Source organism: Sorex araneus, chromosome 8 (assembly GCF_027595985.1).
Source record: "Sorex araneus isolate mSorAra2 chromosome 8, mSorAra2.pri, whole genome shotgun sequence".
Taxonomy (NCBI): Eukaryota; Metazoa; Chordata; class Mammalia; order Eulipotyphla; family Soricidae; genus Sorex; species Sorex araneus.
The window spans coordinates 46,885,084-46,903,469 of NC_073309.1; the positions used below are offsets into that span (position 1 = coordinate 46,885,084).

At 59.5% G+C, this 18,386-nt stretch overlaps 1 protein-coding gene across 1 annotated transcript; it reads right to left on the reverse strand.

Annotated features, from left to right (window-relative positions):
• Positions 1–4: 4 nt before the first annotated feature.
• SMG9 (SMG9 nonsense mediated mRNA decay factor) lies at positions 5–15,847 on the reverse strand. Its single transcript, XM_004621439.2, has 14 exons — positions 15,571–15,847; positions 11,832–11,987; positions 10,226–10,303; positions 9,872–10,136; positions 9,689–9,786; positions 8,046–8,158; positions 6,386–6,497; positions 4,456–4,551; positions 4,210–4,295; positions 2,867–2,973; positions 2,323–2,430; positions 2,073–2,201; positions 1,771–1,915; positions 5–1,013 (listed from the first exon to the last, which is right to left on the reverse strand). Exons 2-14 carry the CDS (start codon positions 11,979–11,981, stop codon positions 935–937), a joined length of 1,566 nt encoding a protein of 521 aa, XP_004621496.1. The 5' UTR covers positions 11,982–11,987; positions 15,571–15,847; the 3' UTR covers positions 5–934.
• Positions 15,848–18,386: the final 2,539 nt, after the last annotated feature.

Consider the following 18,386-nt stretch of genomic DNA (forward strand, 5'->3'; position numbering starts at 1 on the left):
AATGCAAAGGAAGCCGCATCTTTATTTTCCTTGTTTGTTGGCCACACCCCGTGGAACTCAGGGGCCAGTCCAGGTTTGTTGCTCACAGGAGACCCTTCCTCGCTGGGAAGCCCCCAGCAGGCGCCTCTCTGGGGGAATTAGAACCTGTTTGTCAAAAACACCCACTCGGCCTGGTTCCCACCTTCGGCAGTGGTGGGCTGCACGCATGTGGCCGCAGTGCACTGACCTGGCCTCGGGGACACGCTAGGCTTCGTTGCGTGGGGCTCCCACACAGCACTGAGGAACAAGGGGTGGTGCCGTGACCCCACCCCACGCCCTGTCTAAGTGGAGCCGACCCATCCCGGTGAGTCCGCGTTCTACTGGGCCAGTGCTCACCGGGGAGAGCGGATGCGAGGAGTCACGGCATTTGCCCCTCGAGTCCCAGGTGAGAGTCTGAGGTCACCCCGGGGGAACAACACCCCTTCTCTGGCGGCCACCTCAGCAGAGACTGTTTCCACCTGCTTCCCAGGCCTCGGCCCGTGAGGATGCCTCGAGAGAGGCAGGTCTGGAGGGCGGGCGCCAGCTCAGGTGGGCACGGGCACATGGAGGGTCCGCTCCCACGCTCCCCAGACCCACCTCGCCGGGGGACAGGTCCTGCTGCTGCCCCTGAAGATGGAGGTCAAGCTGGAGCCTGGGCTGCCAGGGACCATCTAGACACCTCCCCAGCCAGGCCTGGTCGGGGACCCCGAAGGCGCTGCCCAAGTCTGAGCTCTCAGTGTCACCCCCTGGACAATGCTCCCTGAGAGCGAGGGCTGGGCCCCGGGGGCCTGCCTGGTCCGTGTCCTCGTCTGTCAGGCCCGAGGCCGCGCTCCCGCCCACGTGTGGGGAGGACTCTGCGCTCCCTCGCCATCCACTGGGGACCCGATCGGCGCCCTGCACGCCGCTGCGCCCAGCCTCAGGCCAGCAGGCGGCTGTACTCCGCCAGGGCTGAGGACTTTTTCACCCCATCCCAGATCCGAGCGGCGTAGTGGAACCTACAAGAGAGGAGGGGCCCAGTCAGCACTCCTGGCCCCGACCCCAGCACCCCCTGGCGGGCTGAGGGAGGGGGTGCTTGCCCAGAGGCCTGTGCCCAGGAGGGAGGCGCCCCGAGTGCCCAGGGCTCCACCCGCGCCAAGACTGTCCTGCTTCCTCCTCCCAGGCCCTGGTGATGGTGAGCTGTGCCCCACTCGTAGGCACTTGCCACCTGCCCTACCCCAGCTGCCAGCGACCCCAGAGCCCAGCAAAGGCCGTGTGGAGGGGCCGCTGCTGCCCCGGGTGGGTCAGAGCTGATGCCCGGGCCGTGCAGGCTCAGTGAGCTATCCCCCCCCCCCTTTTCTTCCGGAGCTCCCTGGCAGTGTGGGAGCACTTGGACTACAGCGGCAGTGCGTGACCATCCCTGGGGGCATACACTGCAGCCATGTGCATTCTGGGTCCTGGCTCGTGGCCCCTCTGCTCATGTGTCACTGACACCCACCAAGTGGTACCCCAGTAACACTCCCGCTCCAAATTCCCCATGAGCTGGAGCGAGAGAACTGGGAGGGTGCTCGCAACCTGGATTTGATGCCCGACACTCCGAATGGTCCCCAAGCCCTGCCAGGAGGAAGCCCTGGGTACCGGCAGGTGTGATTTAAGAACCGAAATCAAATAAGTTTCCCACAGGACCACTGGTGACCAGACCGCCCCCAGCAGCAATGCGGGTGCCCAGCCGGGGCAGGAACCGGGCCCTGCCCCAAGTGCCCCCGGAGCTCCTACCAGTTCTTCTCGGTGAGGATGGTGTGCGACAGCTGCGGCCGGGCCATGGACATCACCTGGCTGCGGAGCTTGCTCACCAATGACTGGAAACTCGGGTGGCCACGGTACCCGGGCAGCAGGGAGAAGAGTGGGCTGGAGCCGGGGCCTGGGGGTGCAGGAGATTAGGGGGCGCCGGCCAAGGGCCTCCCAGCAGCCCGAGCACCCCTGGCCCTGCTGCTCCTGTCCTTCCAGGGCCAAAACCAGTGCCTGGGAAGTGGCCAAGCCCTCTGGGGTGGCCAGCACCGCCCTCTCGGGGAGCCCACCTGCTCTGGGCGGGTTCTCGCTCTCCGTCTCGTTGTCCATGAAGGGCACCAGGAACAGGTTGACCTCCGAGTCCAGAAAGTCGGGCGGCAGCCCCGGGAAGATGTCACACTGCAGCATGGACAGGGTGCCTGCAGAGGCCTCGGGTCAGCCGCACCCATGCACCCCAGGACCAAGCCCGGAGTGGCACTGGGCAGTGAGCTGGGGGTGGGGGATAGGCGTGACAGGTGGCAGGGGTGCGGGGAGCCTCACCCTTGTAGCGCAGGTGAGAGTGGGCCATGAGCTGGTCAATCATGAGGTGCATTTGCCTCAGCCTGCGGGGACAGAAGTCTTCTCGGCGAGCCTTGTTCTGCAGAAAGACTGGGGGAGGGAGAGAGATGGGGCAGGGGTGAGGTGGGCAGGAGGGAGGAAAGACAGGGAAGAGGTGAAAGGGGGCAGGAGGGAGAAGATAGGGCAGGGTGGGGATGGGGGTGGGAGGGAAGAGGGATGGAGCAGGGGTGAGGGGGTGGGAGGGAGGAGGGACAGGGAAGGAGTAAGGAGTGGCAGGAGCCCAGCTGCTGAGAGCCAAGCGGGGAGTGGACAGAGCAGCGTGTGGGCCCTTGAGGGGCAGGGGGGACATGGCCCCTCAGGGTCTTCACATTGGGACCCGCCCACTCAGGGAGCCAACCACATGCCCTATGCTGAGCCAGGAGCATGGCCAGACTCGGGGTGACCCCACAGTGGCCAGGGCTGCCCCGAGGGTGTGACCCCAGGAAGAAGAGCCGAGGCTGCATGGGTTGGGGCCGCAGACACTCACCCAGGTGGGGGTAGTACTCGGTGCCTTCGTCAGAGCCGGACGAGCTGCTCGGCTCATGGCTGGGGGATGGGGTGGAGGGCTTCACCATCTCAGCCGTCTGCAAGAACCTGGGGGTGTGCGAGGACAGTAGGTGCTCCGGCCCTGGACCCACGTCCCACAGCCTCGGCAGGGCTGGTGAAAGCGACAGCCCTGTTCAGAAAGTGCCACGGACATGCCAGATGTCTCACGTGTCCGGGGAATTCAGGGAGAGCTGGGTGACACCACCAGCCCTGGCCCCATCCAGGCCACCTCAATGCTACTATCTGCCAATAAGGGGACGGGATATGGCCCAGCAGTAGCGCATTTGCTCTGCGTGCGCAAGGTCCTGGGTCGGATGCCCCCTCCCCGCCAGAGTTTACATTATCTGAACGACTGCAGGGGCCAGAATGACAAGACAGCAGCAAGTGTGCTTGCCTTGAAAGCGGCTAATGCGGGTTTGCTCCCTGTGCCCTGGATCGTCACCCAGGCCCTACCAGGAGTAAATCCTGAGCGTCGCTGGAGGTGGCCCCCAAATGAACAAAGTATCAAAAATTATGAGACTGTAGTTTTATGGTGACAGCAAAATGGAGTGAAAAGTGGAGATGGACCGGGAGAGCTGAGGGGGTCGGGGGAGCCGTGGCTGATGCCAGCAGCAGACGGCGTCCCCTGATTGGGCCTGAGCTTCAAAGCCCCAGGCAGGGCTGAGAGTCACAGGCTGTGGCCCCGGGGCCCCTTGAACCCAGCTTGGAGGGCCCCCAAAGCCTGTCCATTCCTCATGGACACTGCACCCTGCTGCCCTCACCCTCCGTCATCCCCCTCCCGGCTCCACCATCACGGCTGACATCAGGACTCAACCCTGCTGGACGGTCAGTGGGCCAGGACAAAGGGACAGTGCCGTGCCCTGCTACTCCTGCTGCACTGCTGGAAGTTCAGCCTGCGCTTCTCATCCTGCCCAGTCGAGACGAGGGGTCCTCCAGCAGCCCCTCAGGCCCGTCTGCCCTGTGGCAGGGCCCGGGGGCACTTCACCTTCAGGGAGGGCCAGAGACCGTGGAGACCTACACCAGCCGTCAGTGGGCTGAGGGTCCGGAGGAGACCTGCGAGGGACCTGCGCTGGACCAGGCGCAGGAAGGGCAGGAGGGGCGGCCAGCAGGGCCTGCAGAACCAGGAAGGCATCTAGGGGCTGTGTGAGGGCGTCTGTGTGGATGCAGGGGCGGGGGGGGCACTGTGGCAGATCACACAGGGCACTGAAGCCACACTGGAGGCCGGGGTGCACCATGCCCCCCGGGCTCTGTGAAGCTGAGCTACTGCCCACCCTGTCCCCTCACCTGTACAGACTGAGGTCTGTGAACCAGTCCTGCACGACGATCACCACGTGGCACACAGTGAAGAGGAAGGCGGCGATCTGCAGGGACTGCACGGGGGGGAGGGGACACAGAGGTGAGGGCACCCTGCCCCACTCTGCACCACTCCCCACCTCCATGCCTCGGGGTGCAGGGCCTGCAGAGGGGGCCCCAGGCTCTCTGTGAGCAGAAAGGAGCCCCACCCTCCTCCCTGGCCAGGCCCGGCCGCACCTGCATCTCCACATAGGTGTGTGGCAGGTTGTATTCCGGGGGCAGCTTGCGGTCATTGTTGATGAGATGGTCCAGGATGGACGGGCTCAGGATGGGCTGTGCAGGGAAGAGAAGGTGGTGTCGGGGGTGGGGATGCCGGGGGCCAGGGTGCCAGGGGCCAGCTCGTCCCCTCCACAGGACAGCTCTGCCCAGGCTGACCCCAGCTTTCTTCCACCCACAGCCAGTGACACCCACACAGCCCAGGTCACAGCCACCCAAGGCATATCCCCCGCCAGTTTCAGGACAAGGGAAGGTGCGAGCACTCTGGCACCTGCCGTTTTGGACGGTGCCAGTCAGACGGAGGTGGTGAGAGAGTCTCTCCGCGGAGGACTTGCCCAGGCTCCGCCACCGCCAGACTCCCCAGACTGCGCGCGCGCGCAGTGTGAGTCATGTCATTACAGACCCTTCTGTCATCCTTGCTAATGCTTTCAAAACTTGACGAAGATAATGACTTAGGTCAAAAACAATGATTAGTGTGAAAATGGGTGAGGAAGTAAAATCTGCATTGTAGGTGTTAACAAAAAAATCAACAGTGACTCATGCAACTTCTCTTAAAGGGACACTGTGCAGGAGGAGAACGCGGGGGCTCAGAGAGCAGCGCAGCTCACTGCTGAGGGCAGAAATCAGGGCTGGGAGATTGGAGGGGGGAGCGCAGGGGCAAAGCGCCCGCCTGCCTGCCATGCGCCAGACCCTGGGGCCACGCTCTGCGCCCACACAGTCTCTTTCTCAGACCGCACACCAGTGAGTCCAGCCTGTCTCGTGAGGCTTCAGGTCCGCCCCAGCGGGGGCTGGCCCCCAGACCTCACACCCCCAACAGGCTCATCCCGTCCGCAGGACAGCCATGCCCAGGCTGACCACAGCTTTCTTCCACCAACAGCCAGTGAGTACCCGCACAGCCCAAGCCCTGGGGCCCCCCACTGAAGAGCTCCTGCAGCTGGGAAGTGGGAGTGGCGGCCCCAGTTCTGGGGGAAGACTCAGGGAGGGGAGGGCTTCCAGGGGGAGGCAACACACATGGCACTAGCCAGGTAAAAAGGCCAGAGTCCTTCTGCAGGTATGAGGGCGGGGCGTGTGTGTCAATACCGTCACTAGGCCCTGACACGTGGGCTCACCCACTGGCCCCCGGAAAGGCCCAGAGCAGGCAGATCTCCCCATGAAGGAGACCGATGGGCGGCGACATCAATCTCATGGAGGAGACCGAGGCGCAGCAACATCAATCTCGGGTAGTTTCAGGTAAAGGGTGAACAGGACAAAGGGCGAAGCGAAAGCACAGCCGGGGGGGTGCTTGATCACCAACACCCCCAGGGTCCCCTGGGTCCCACCAGGAGTGGCCTCTGAACAGAGTCAGGAGAACACCCTGAGCACTGCCAGGACAGGCCAAAAAACAAATGAACAAAGAGGCCAGGACGAGGAATGGCCAGAGGGGTGGGACGGTGGCCAGGCTGTGAGCTGTGTGGAAGGGCCCATGGCTCAGCGGGGTGTCTGAACCCACCATCCTGGGGCCGGGCTAAGGGGCGGAGGAAGCGGACGACAGCGAGAGCCGGGCCACCACCCCAGAGGCCTTGAGAGGGTGACCCTCACAGACAGCCCCTCCCAGTGATGGTCCAGATGGCAGAGGGTCTGTGGTGGCTGGGGCGGGGAGGCAGCGTGGGGGCAGAGCGTCGGCCTCACAGGGGTGAGGCCCTGGGGTAAGGGCCTGGGCTGCGTTCCCGGCACCACAAAATGAACTGAAAGGGCAGAGCGTCTGGATCTGGAGAGACCCTCTCCAGGACCATCTCCAAATCCCGGGGCTGGAGGATTTTCACGCTTCTGTGCACGCCAGGGACGGGGCACTGGGGCAAACCTGGGGGAAAGACTAAGGCCTCAGAAGACACTGGCCCGGGGCGGGGCCCACCTGCGTGTCCAGGAAGACGATCCGCTCCTGCGTGATGAAGAAGTCGATGCCGCTCGTCTGGTTGCCGCCCCGCTCCTTCATCTCAGCACTCTGGGCCCGGAAAACGTAGGCCCTGTGGAGAGGGGCCGTGGGTGCCACCTGCTGGCCGCTGCTGCCAGCATGGGGGCACACCGGAAGGGGCCACCACTCGGCTGGAGGCTGGGACCCAAATTCCCCTGAGCTGTGGGCTTGCCCTTGGATCCCCACGTCCTTTCCTCCTTTCTGGGAGCCTGCACGTGTGACGCCCTGGCAGTGGAGGCACAGTGACGAGGCAACCCAAAGCCCAGTGCACACAGCCCGGAGACCCTCCACCCACGGGGAGAGGAAGCTGGCTACGTCTCGGTTCTCCTGTGGGGCAAGTCTCTCCTTCATCTCCACTGATGCTGGGGGCCAGGGGGCCGGGCGGGAGGGTCTGACAGCAGAGTAGGCTGAGCTGGGCCAGGCCCCACCTAGTGAGCTCACTGGTCCCTCTGCCATGCAGGCAGGGCAAATGCTCTCAGTCTGTAACAGCAGGAATTTGCTCTGTTTTGCCTTTATGGTTTTGGGGTCACACCCGGCTGAGGGATCACTTTTAGCGAGCTCGGGAAGCTATACTGGGTGCATGGGACGGAACCCAGGTTGGCTGCACACAAGGCAAGAGCCCTGTCTGCTGCATTATGGCTCCAGCCCTTTCTTTTATTTTTTTTCACGCACACCTGCAGGTGCTTTTGACACTCATCCCAGCTCTGTGCTGGGTTGGGAGGGGAGAGGGGGGGGTCTGCTCTTGGGGGCCATGCGGTGCTAGGGACCACGCTGAGAGGGTCAGCTGCCGTGGGCCAGGCAGGTGCCTCAGGCCCTGCACTGGTCCCTGCCTGAGGCTGGGAGACCTTCCAAGCTCCTGTGGATCCAAGTGGCCTCCACCCTCCCTCCAAACCCACATGCCGGGGCCACCAGGACCCCCAGAGCAGTAAGCCAAACAATCTGTTTCTGGGTGACTCTAGGCCAGCTCCTTAAGAAGGCAGCCACGGGCACTGGCACACCTGCTCGAGAGGGGGCCTGAGAGGGGCGGCCAGGGTGCCCCGAGAGGGAGAAGACAGTCGAGGGGGAGAGTGGAAGCGGGGCTCAGTGACCATCAACAAGGGCCGGGGCGTGGGGTGCGTGGGCGGCAGGAGCAGAGCTCTGGGCAGAGGCGGGAAAGGGGGGGTGGTCCAATGGGTCCCCCCAGTCCCACCAGAAGTGAGCTCTGAGCATCACCCTGAAGCTCACAAAAGAAAAGAGCAAGAAGGAGAAACCTCAGGCAAGGATCCCGGGCGAGGGCCTGAGACCGGAGCCAGGGGAAGAGGGACAGCCTGTCCTCACTGTTGGGGGGGCCCTGCCCCTTCCTACTCCCTGATACCCATCTCTTCTCCAGAGTCCCCTCAGTGGGGTGCCCACAGCTCCCACGCCTGCAGCCGGCTTCTCATCTTCCATCAGGTAAAACAATCCAGACACCCCCGACTAAGCTGTGAGCCCAGAACAGTACTACTGCTAGTTCCATGGGGTGCCCGGCACACAGTGCTCCCCTCGCACTCAGGGCAGACCTGTGATCTGAGGAAGGCCTGGAGACCAGCAGAGTGGCTCCCACACCTCGACATGCCCTCACCTCTGGTCCTCCTCGGGAGTGTTGGCTGACAGCAGCGACATGACCATGGATTTGCCTGTCCCCTGGAGGCCCAGGACGCCGACCACCAACACATCAGTCTGGTCCAACAGGTACTGTAGGGAGACACAGAGATGCAGCTTCCACACCCACCACCTCTGAGGCGGGACTGCGGCGGTGCTCATGCTCATGTGTCCCATCACACGTGAACCCCTTCCACTGGGCAAAGGGCGTGTGTGTCTGCACGTGTGTGAAGTGGGGTGAATGTTCCGGTGTAAAGAACAACATTCACAACAGTTCCAGAGTAGAAAAGGGCCTGGCATTGGAAGTCAGTGGGACTGCAACTGGATAGAGAGAGGTGTCGTGACAACAGGATGGAGCAACCAGCACTGCTGGAACGTTCTCCCAGGAAGCTCTCTGCTCTGCGGGGGACCGGCCCTAACACAGGCTGCCGCTCTCCTGACCGTCGGAGTCAGTCCTGTCCAACAGGGTGGGCGCTGGCCACGCACGGCTATTTAACAATCAGTCAAAACTAAAAGATTCAAGCCTCAGGCTGGAGCGAGAGTCCAGTGGGGAGGGCACTTGCCTTGCAGGAGGCCGACCAAGGTTGGATCCCCAGCATCCCATATGGTCCCCCGTGAACTGCCAGGAGTTATTCCTGAGCACAGAGCCAGGAGAAACCCCTAAATACCACCGGGTGTGACCCCCAAAAGCCAAAAAGATAAAATAAAAATAAATTCAGGACTTGAGTTAGGGGCTACCTGACTGTGGGGCTCGGCGACTAAGTGCTCCTCGGTTGTTACGGCAGTGGACAGCAGGCAAGAACACAGGTGCAGAGTGCACTGTCACTGCACAGCTCTGCCTGGCCACAGGGCAGGGCCTGCACAGAGGGACTTCCAAATCTTTCTGGGGGTGGAGGGAATGGGAAGAGGGATGGGCCATCCCCAGCAGTGCTCAGGGGTGACTCCTAGCAGGGCCCCTGCATTGCTGCAGACGGGACCCGGTCAGCCACATGCAAGGCCAGCACCTAACCCACTGCACCTCTGACCATTTTCTTTTTCCTCTTTTTTGGTTTTGGGGGTCACACCGGGCAATGCTCAGGGGTTACTCCTGGCTCTGCATTCAGGAAACACTCCTGGCAGTGCTCAGGAGCCGTAATGGCAGCTGGAGATAGAGCCGAGACTGGAGGCATGCAAAGTAAATGCCCTTCCCGTGTATGATCTCTCCAGCTCCCCACCCATCTTTTTAATCTCTCCAGTTGCTGTCTTCATGACAGGAATCAAGCCACGCCTGGCACACTGCCCCATGGAGTAGAGACAAAAAACTCTCAGAAGGTGGGCAGGACTGGGCAGGGGAGGCCAGAGTACGGCCGGGACACAGGGGGACCCTCAGGGAGCTTGCAGCACAGAGTGGGTTTGGGCCAGCTAGGGCGGAAGGCCCAGCCGGTCGGGGGAGGATCCAGGAGACGCCAGGGCACCAGGGGCAGTGGAATGCCAAGAGAGCCAGAGCCCAAATCCACAAGGACTCGCGCCACCAGTACCGCAGCGGGAGGGCGAGCACTCTCCGCTCCCACTTTACCTGGCTGTAACCCTCCCACCTGGGGGCAGGGGAGTGGAGGAGAGGCTGTGGGACTCCCTCCCGCCTACCTCGATGGCACTGTCGCACCAGTTCATCTGATCGTCTACCAGCTTGATGCTGTGCTTCATGCGTTCTGGGGGCAGCAGCTTAGCTTGACCCACGACGGCTGGACACAGAGAGGGCGGTGAGGGCCAGGTCAGGCCACGAGGGGGCGCCAGCTCCCCGCCACAGCCAGCCTGGCCCCAACTCACGGTCCATGGCCGCGGGGGCTGCGGTGCCCATGCCCCGGTTCTGGATCTGGTACACAGGCTGTGTCGGTCTCTGCCCTTCCTTCTCTCCCTTGGGTGGCGCCGGGGCTGCCGGGGGTGGTGGGGCAGTGCCCTCGGGGGTCGAAGCGGGGGACGCGGCTGCAGGCCCCTTGGCCTCCTCCCGGGGCTTCATGAGGACGATGGGCTTCTCCAGAGGGGCTGGAGCCGGCGGGGCCACGGGGGCTGCCGGGGCCGCAGGCTGCTTCGACTACAAGAGTGACACGAAGCCAGTCAATAGGAGAAACCCCCACCATGCTCTGCCCTCCGCCCCCGCTTCCAAGGGGTCCTGCCGCTCACCCGCTCTGCTGGAGGCTTTGAGAGGATGATGGGGGTCTTCTGCATGACCGCTGCCGCGCTGGTCTCTTCGCTGCCATCCTGCCGTGAGGGAGGGTACGGGCTCAGAAAGGAGGCGCGAGTCCAATGATCAGTTCAATCCTCCCACCAACGCTGGAACCCAGAGATCGGGTGCTCTGCCCGCAGTCACACAACCCGTCAGCAACGGGTCTGAACCCAGGCAGCCAGGTGGTGGCAGCGTAGGGCGTGCCTGGTCAGGGCTTGGGCTGGAGGAGCAGCCCAGGATGGGCCAGGCTCCGGGGCCGGCAGATCTGGGCTCACACCTGGCTTTGCTTCCAGGTGAGGTCCTGAACCCCGACAAAGGCCCACCTGCTCGATGGCTGGTTTCCTCATATCTGGGGAAATTCCTCCCACTGGGGATGACCATGAGGCTCATGGGAAATGGGCCCGAAGCTATCCATGTTGGCCTCTGACCCCAGCAGGCACAGCACCTGCCACCCCACCCCAGCCTCCCCTGGGGGCTACCCAAGCCCTCAGGGTCCAATTCCTCCTGTTCCTCCTTCCAGACTCTGCTGACTCACCCCCAAGCTGCTGACTGGCTCGGGGGTCCCCTCTCCTCTCCAGCTGCCTGAGTCACAGCAGAGGTCACTCCCCGGAGACTGAGGACATTTAACCCGCCTGCTGGAAGGAGAGACCAGGAAGGGGCACGAGGACGTGACAAGTCTGGTGGTGGGTTAGGAGGCTCAGGAACAAAACAGCGATAGGGGGGCTACTGGCTCTGGGGCAGGAAGTCCCGGGCACAGGAAAAGGTGGCAGTCCCCAAAAGAAGGGCTGAGCGTAGAAGGGAGGGCGGGAGCGAGCAAGCGAGCGCGCATTCTCACGCTGGCACCCCTGAGGAGGGGAGAGTACAGTGCACAATGGGAACCAACTTGCCCTCAGGTTTGCCCAAATTGGTGGCATAGACCCTGGTCTGAATTCCTCTCTCCTTCCACCCCGCCATCAGCCAGACGTGGGCCAGGCCCCGGGAGAGAGTCAGAGACCAGGACTGGGGCCAGGCAGGCGCTGGGCCAGCCCCCACACCCGCCTGCAGCGTGGAGTTGTCTCTTTTCCCGCACTGGTGGAAAGGGGGTCGAGCACAGGTCTGACTTCTGGGGGCCAGGAGGGGCACTAGAAGGGCCACAGTGCAAGCATAGGGCCTGCTGCTGGGGAAAACCCACCGTCGCATAGAGGATCTGATGCTTCCCACGCCAGCTCCCCAGTGGCAAATTTGGTGAAACCCACAGTCTTCCCAAGGTCCACGGGGTCCTATGCTGAGTAGCCCCCGTTCTCTCTGACCTTTCCTCGTACTTCCCTCCTTCCTCAGGGGCCGTGGCCACTGGCCTGCCCTCCCCACCAATCCTGGGACTGGGTGTTCAGGTTACATTTGCTCTTACTCAGGCTGTGTCCACTTTACTCCCTCGCCTCTGATGGAGGCCGGCTCTGAGCACCCCCCTCCCCGCTTCCCCACACAGACAGACGATTTGGTCAGACCTGGCCCAGCACACGGCAGCTGCGGGGTAGACCTCGGGGAGCAAGTGGCTCCCTGGGCACTGTCCGTGGACACACTCACCCGCCGCTCTCTCTCCCACGGCGCAATGTAGTCTCTCTCCCGACCACCAGGTCCAGAGAGGTTCTGAGGGCCGCCGGGGCCCGGCTCCTTCCACCGCCGCCGCCGCTCTATGCCGTAGAGCCCCGGCTGACTGTGACCAGATTCCGACATGGTGGCCTGGAGGGTGAAAAAAGGCCAGTGCCAGGGTGAGGGGGTTCGCCCTGCTCTAGACAACAAAGTTACTAACTTTGCAAAGAAAGCACTGGGGCTGGGGCAGTGTTTCCAGCTGGCTCCTGACGGTCATTCTTCCAAAACTCAAATGCTTTTTTTTTTTTAATTATAATTTTTTTTTTCTTTTTGGTCACACCCGGTGATGCCCAAGGTTACTCCTGGCTTTGCACTCAGGAATTATTCAGGGGACCATATGGGATGCTGGGAATCAAACCCGGATCAGGCTGCATGCAAGGCAAACGCCCTACCTGCTGTACTATCACTCCAGCCCCTCTTTCAAAACTCAAAACCGAGGGGCCAGGACACTAGCACAGCGGGCAGGGGGCGGGCCTTGCACGCAGCCCACCAGGGTTCAAGCCCCGGCTCCCCACAAGATCTCCGAAACCTGCTAGGAGCAATTCCTAGGCACAAAGCCACCAGGAGGAAGCCCTGATCATCGCTGGGTGTGGCCCCCCCCAAACCTAAACACAAACAAAAAACAGGGCTCTGGGCTGGGTCCCCACTCCCCAGAGGGCCATTCTCGGCTCTTCTTGCAGTCCGGTGTGGCCCTGTGCCCAGGTCCTTCCTGGCCAATGACATGACACCTGTACTGTGTTTGGCAGCTTTCAGAACTTTCCTTCACTGGCCGGCATATGACTTTTGCCCTTTCCTCTTCCTGGCCAAGAGGAATGTGGATATGACGGGTGGAGCCCAAGCAGCCAGAGGGCTTGGGGGCAGTTAAGAGAAGATCAGCATGGTGGAAGGCTGGCTGAGAGAGCAAGATGCCGGGTCCCGTCAGTAACTTTGAACTACTTCTGCATGCAGAGAGCAACGGAAACACTTTTAAAAACTTGCAGCCTGAGCTATTTCCAAGCAGTAACCACTTTATCCCAGCATTAATACAACAGGGGGGTAAAGCATCAAATAAAGACGAGACTTCCGGGCTAGAGACAGGACAGCCTGGAGGGCGCTTGCCTTGCACTACAGCCAACCCAGGTTCAATCTTCAGCACCCCATAAGGACCCCCAAGAGCAATAATAAATGACTCCTCAATGCAGAGCAAGAAATAAGTCCCGAGCACCATGGGGTGTGGTCTCCAAAACGAAGACCTCGAAGCAGTCGACTCCTCACAGATGGTCCGGGTTCTCGTCTCTCCAGGCCCTTCAGCAGTGTTGGGGAAAGTGGGACCCTGGCACCTGGTGCCCCTTCACATCTGAGCTTCCATTTCCCTACCATTCCTGCCAGGTACTATATAAAAAGTGGCTATATGGCCCATTCCCTAAGTTGCTGTCTAGTGTCTGGATTGCCAGGCTGTTTGTGCTCACACCTCTCAGAATGGTCTCTGAGCACTGCTGGCAAGACAGAGGTAGTGTGCTTGGCTCACTGGACACACGGCAGCCTGGGCATCCGATTGGACCCTCCACCTGCCTGCCAGTCTAGCCTTACTGTATTCGTCATCGTCCAACCATCTCCAGGAGCCCCCTGCAGGGACGAGTGGTGGGGATGGGATGGGCAGTGGCATCTACAATCAATCCTCCAGCCCTTGAACAGGAAGTGCTTACAAAATCATTCTCTAACCCCCCACCCACCACAGGTATGATTTCACCAGACAGGCAGGAGCTTGTCTTGTTCCTGTGTTTTGATTTTGGGCCACACCTGAAGGAGCTCAGCGTTTACTCCTGGCAATGTGCTCCAGGCTCACTCCTGGCAGGGTTCGGGGACCATATGGGGCACTGGGGATTTAACATGGATTGCCCACACGCAAAGCAAGTGCTTTACCTACTGTACTATTACTCTGGCCCCAATGCTCCAGGCTCTATGCCACTTCTCTCCCCCTGCTACACAAACTGCTCTGAGGACAGTCACCAGGGTCGGAGGATAGACCAGCATGCAGCTGACTCACTGCCGAGCCTTAGGGGACCCCCCACCCCCACTCACGCCCAGCCTTGCCAAGAAGGATTTGTTTAGTTTTACACTTAAACTGGGAACTTCTCTTGCCCTGATTTCAATTCACGGGGGCTCTGTCCCCAGAGAATTTTTTTTTCAATTGTTGGGTGACTCCCAGCAATGCTTAGGGGTCACTCCTGGTTCTGCACTCAGAAATTACACCTGGCAGCGCTTGGGGGACCATATGGGATCCCCGCAGAACAAGTCTCTGTCCAGGCCTTTCCAGTAGGACCCGTCTCAAGCAAATGGGTTCGTTTGCACGTGATCCTAAGACTGTTCCAAAGCCCCTCAGAGAAAGCTCCCCCAAACTTAAAGGAGTCCACTGACATGCAATTTGGGGATCTCTAGGAAAAGACAAATAGTACAGTGGGAAGGGAGATTAGGATGCTTGCCTTGCAAGCAGTTGACTAGGTTCAATTTCCAGCACCCCATCAGAGATAAGCCCTGAGCATCACCAGCTGTGGCTCAAAAACTTAAAAACTTAAAAGAAAGAAAAAAATTAAACTGGAGATCTCAAATGCTGCATCCAGGATCCTTTGGGTTCAAGCTCCCTGCCCTACCCCAAACAGAAAAAGATAATCTGCTTCAAGTGTTCATTGGGGTGCCCAGTGATGCAATAATTGCCTTGTGGGTCAGAGGCCTTCAATTCCTAGCATGGAAAAAATAAAAATAAATGAAAAGTGCTTAGGGGCCAGAGAGATAATATAGCACGTAGGGTGTTTGCCATCCACACATCTGACCCCGGGCAATGCAAATACGTTCTCCTGAGCACTCCAGGAGTGTGCACTGCTGGGTGTAGCCAAAAAGCCAAAAATAGAGCAGAAGAGATAGTACAGCAGGTAAAGTGTCTTGCACGCTGCTGACACAGGCTGGATCACCATCAGACCACATGGTCCCCCAAGCGATGTCAATTCTTGAGTGTAGAGCCAGGAGTAAGCCCACATCACAGCATGCGGCCCCAAACAAACCAAAAAACCCCAAAAATCAAAGTGCTTATTTACAGGACTCCTCGCAGAATCCTGCAAAGGTGACCTCGCAGAAGTCCACTTCTCACCAGGGAGCTTCCCCAGTCCTTTACCCATCTTTGCTAACACCCCTTCTGTGGCCCTCCGCGAATCTAAATGTCTAACCAGCATATTATGTGGGAAGCCGCCCCATTTCTGGCCCCGTGTTCAACTCTGGTCTACTTATGGGTTCCCCTATGTTCCCGCCACTCCACCCCTCAGAACTTAGGAGCCAACTTAATTCTCTGGGGCATCCCCCAGCCCGAACTTAAGTTTCTAATGACAGCAGCTGGAGAGCGGGCCCCAGTCGTTACTGGAAGGGGCTTCGCAGGCCTCAGCGGCCAGGTCACCGGTTCCGCCGGCTAAGATGCAACTGAACTTTCTACTGACACCTAATCAGCCCCCTCCCACCCACCGGTTCTCTCAATCATCTGCTCCGGGGTTCCCCCACGGTTACGCACTCTCTCTGCTTGACAGTTCAACAGCCGGGAGGGGCGGGGCCATGGCATGACCCGCCTCCACGGCCCCGCCCCTGTGGACCCGCCCCCCGTGGACCCGCCCCGGGGCGCGGGTCTCGCGCGGGCTCGCGAGCCTCTTACCTAAGGCGGTGGCTGATTGGCTCCCGGGCGCAGCGCGCGCTCTCCGTAACGGGGTGGGGGCAGGGAGGTTCCACCTTAGGCCACCAGCCTGGAAATGGGGGTTAGGGGACCCGGAGCGGAGAAGTAAGAAGGAGAGAGCAGACACCGGTCACTCCGGAACCGGTCGTTAGTCTCCCGGAAGCGGCCCTCAAGGAAGGTCGGCTGGAAGGAGGAGATATCGCGGGACCTAACCGAGATCGGGTTCTGCCGGCTGCTGACCCTGCGCATGCGCCGCGGGCAGAGCGCGCGAGAACGTGAACTGAGCGTGCGCGGTTGGATGTGCTTGCCCTCAGCACGCATGCGGGTGGCCGCGGCAAGGCGGGCGGCGGGCGCGGCGGCGGCACTCCAGTGCGCTTGCGCAGCGCTCGATTTTTTTTTTTTTTTTGGCTGGGGGTGGCAGTGGAGGAGTGAGTGGTTCCGGAGAATTCAAGTTCGAGTCCAGCCTCGTTAGTGGCGTTGGCCGGATACGTTAGGGTGGGGCGGCAGGGCGGAATTTTAGTGCCTTTGCTCTGAGACAGTGCAGAGAACACAGTGAATCAGACCTGGAAGAGATCCCGGTCTGTGGAGGGAGGGTTTAGACCTCGAAGGTCCGTTTTAGACCTGGAAGTGCCCAGAGCATTCCGGTTGGGAGGGAACCCTGGAAGGAAAGTTCAGACAGGTTTGACTCAGTATCCCCGGGGCTAGTGAAAAAGGAAGCCTCAGTTTACTCTTGCCAGCTGCTATGAGCAGTCCTGCTTTTGTCTGGCCCATCCTACATTTTTGACTCCCTGCAGCTTCCTGGGCTTTTCAGAATACACAAGGAGTTAACAATTGTTCATAAAATCCTGCCCCAGAGTTTAGGTTCATTGGGAGACTAAGGTAATGGAATACCTGAGGCAGATGGCCAAAAAACTCAAACCAGCCAGAGCACCCAGCAAATTGCCTGCATTCTCTGTAATACTTGTCGATTGATAAGAAAGGGCCTTTAACACAAACTTTTAACTTAGCCCTATACTAAGTTCCTCCCCACTGTAGAGTTCCTTTCTTTCTCTTCTACTTTCCAATAAACTTTTCTATTTTGCAACTCTTGAGTCTGGGCATCTTTATTACTCAGTATTTTCATTCTTGAAAATCCTGGAAAATGAAAAAATATTTCCAGTCTTGAAGAAGCTGGAAATCGTAAAGGAACTAATAGAGTCCTGCTTCCCTGCTTCTGCATCATCTGCATCACCAGCAGGCAAGACAGAGATGGGCAGGTCAACACAACCTCCCGCAGGGCTTCCAGGATTTGACCTGGGGCCTTAGGCTTATCACAGGTTCGGCCACCCTGGGGGTCCTGAAGGAACACCTAGGGAGTGCCAGGCCCCAAAAAGTGCATGCCAGCAGCAGTTCCCGGGCTTAGCTGATGGGGCAGTAGAGAAATAGAGATTCCTGTTAGAGTGATAGTACAGCGGGGGGAGCGTTTGCCTTGCAAGAAGCTGACCCAGGTTAGATCCCCGACATCCCAAGCACCACCAGGTATAAATCCTGAGTACACAGCCAAAAATAATCCCTGAGCAATGCTGGGTATAGATCACCACCACCCCCGACACACACACATACACACACACATACATACACACACACACACACACACACACACATACACCCTGTAGAAAAAAAGAAACTTGGAGGTCAGAGCAATAGTACAGGAGAGGGTAGGGCATTTGCCTTGCATGCAGCAGACCTGGCGCAGCATATGGTCCCTTGAGCCAGTCAGGACTAATTTCTGAGTTCCCAACCAGGAGTAAATTCTAAGTTCCTCTGGGTGTGGCCCCAAAACAAACATAACAAATTCCTAGGAGAAGGGAGAATTTAACACTTCACATTTGAAATCTTACTTTAAAAAGTTATTTGAGGGGTTGGAGCGATAGCACAGTGGGTAGGGCGTTTGCTTTGCACTCGGCCAAACCGGGTTTGATTCCCAGCATCCTATATTCAGGAGTGATTTGAGTACTGCAAGGTGTGGTTCAACAAACACTACCCTCCCCCCACCACCCACACCCACACCCACACGCACACATAATGTTCTGTTAGTTTTTGGGTGCCAGGAATTGAATTCAAAGGCTGACTTTATAAAACTCAATGACAGAGTTGTCTCCCCAACCCTTGAGAAATGTTTTCAGTGCCAGGGATCAAACCCAGGACCTCATTTGGTATTTGAGTAGGTATTTGAGGTCACCTACTCCAGATGGCATCCCAGTGACCAAGAGCTTCCACGAACAAGGCCCAGGTATGCACCTTCCAGGACTAAATCTCCATGCCGCATGGCAGCAGAGGTGTAGGGCTGTCCTTCCCCTGCTCCCTGCCGGCTCTTTGGCCTGGCTATCACCCCCACAATGTGCCTCTGGGCGCCATCTTAGCGCACCAATAGCCCTGGTCCAGAGACACCAAATTGAATCCAAAATGGATTAGTGCCCTACAGAAATGTCTCTGGAACCCCACCATTTACAATGTAGGATTCCAGAAGCACACGGCCATCATGATATTCAAAATGAGCATTGGACAATTAATGATCTAACATCAGACAGGGCTTGAATAGTGGTGGGAAAATTCAAGCAAAACATAATGTTCAAAGGGCTGGAGCGATAGCACAGCGGGTAGGGCGCTTGCCTTGCACTTGGCCAAACCGGGTTTGATTCCCAGCATCCTATATTCAGGAGTGATCTGAGTACTGCAAGGTGTGGTTCAACAAACACTACCCTCCCCCCCACCACCCACACCCACACCCACACCCACACCCACACCCACACATAATG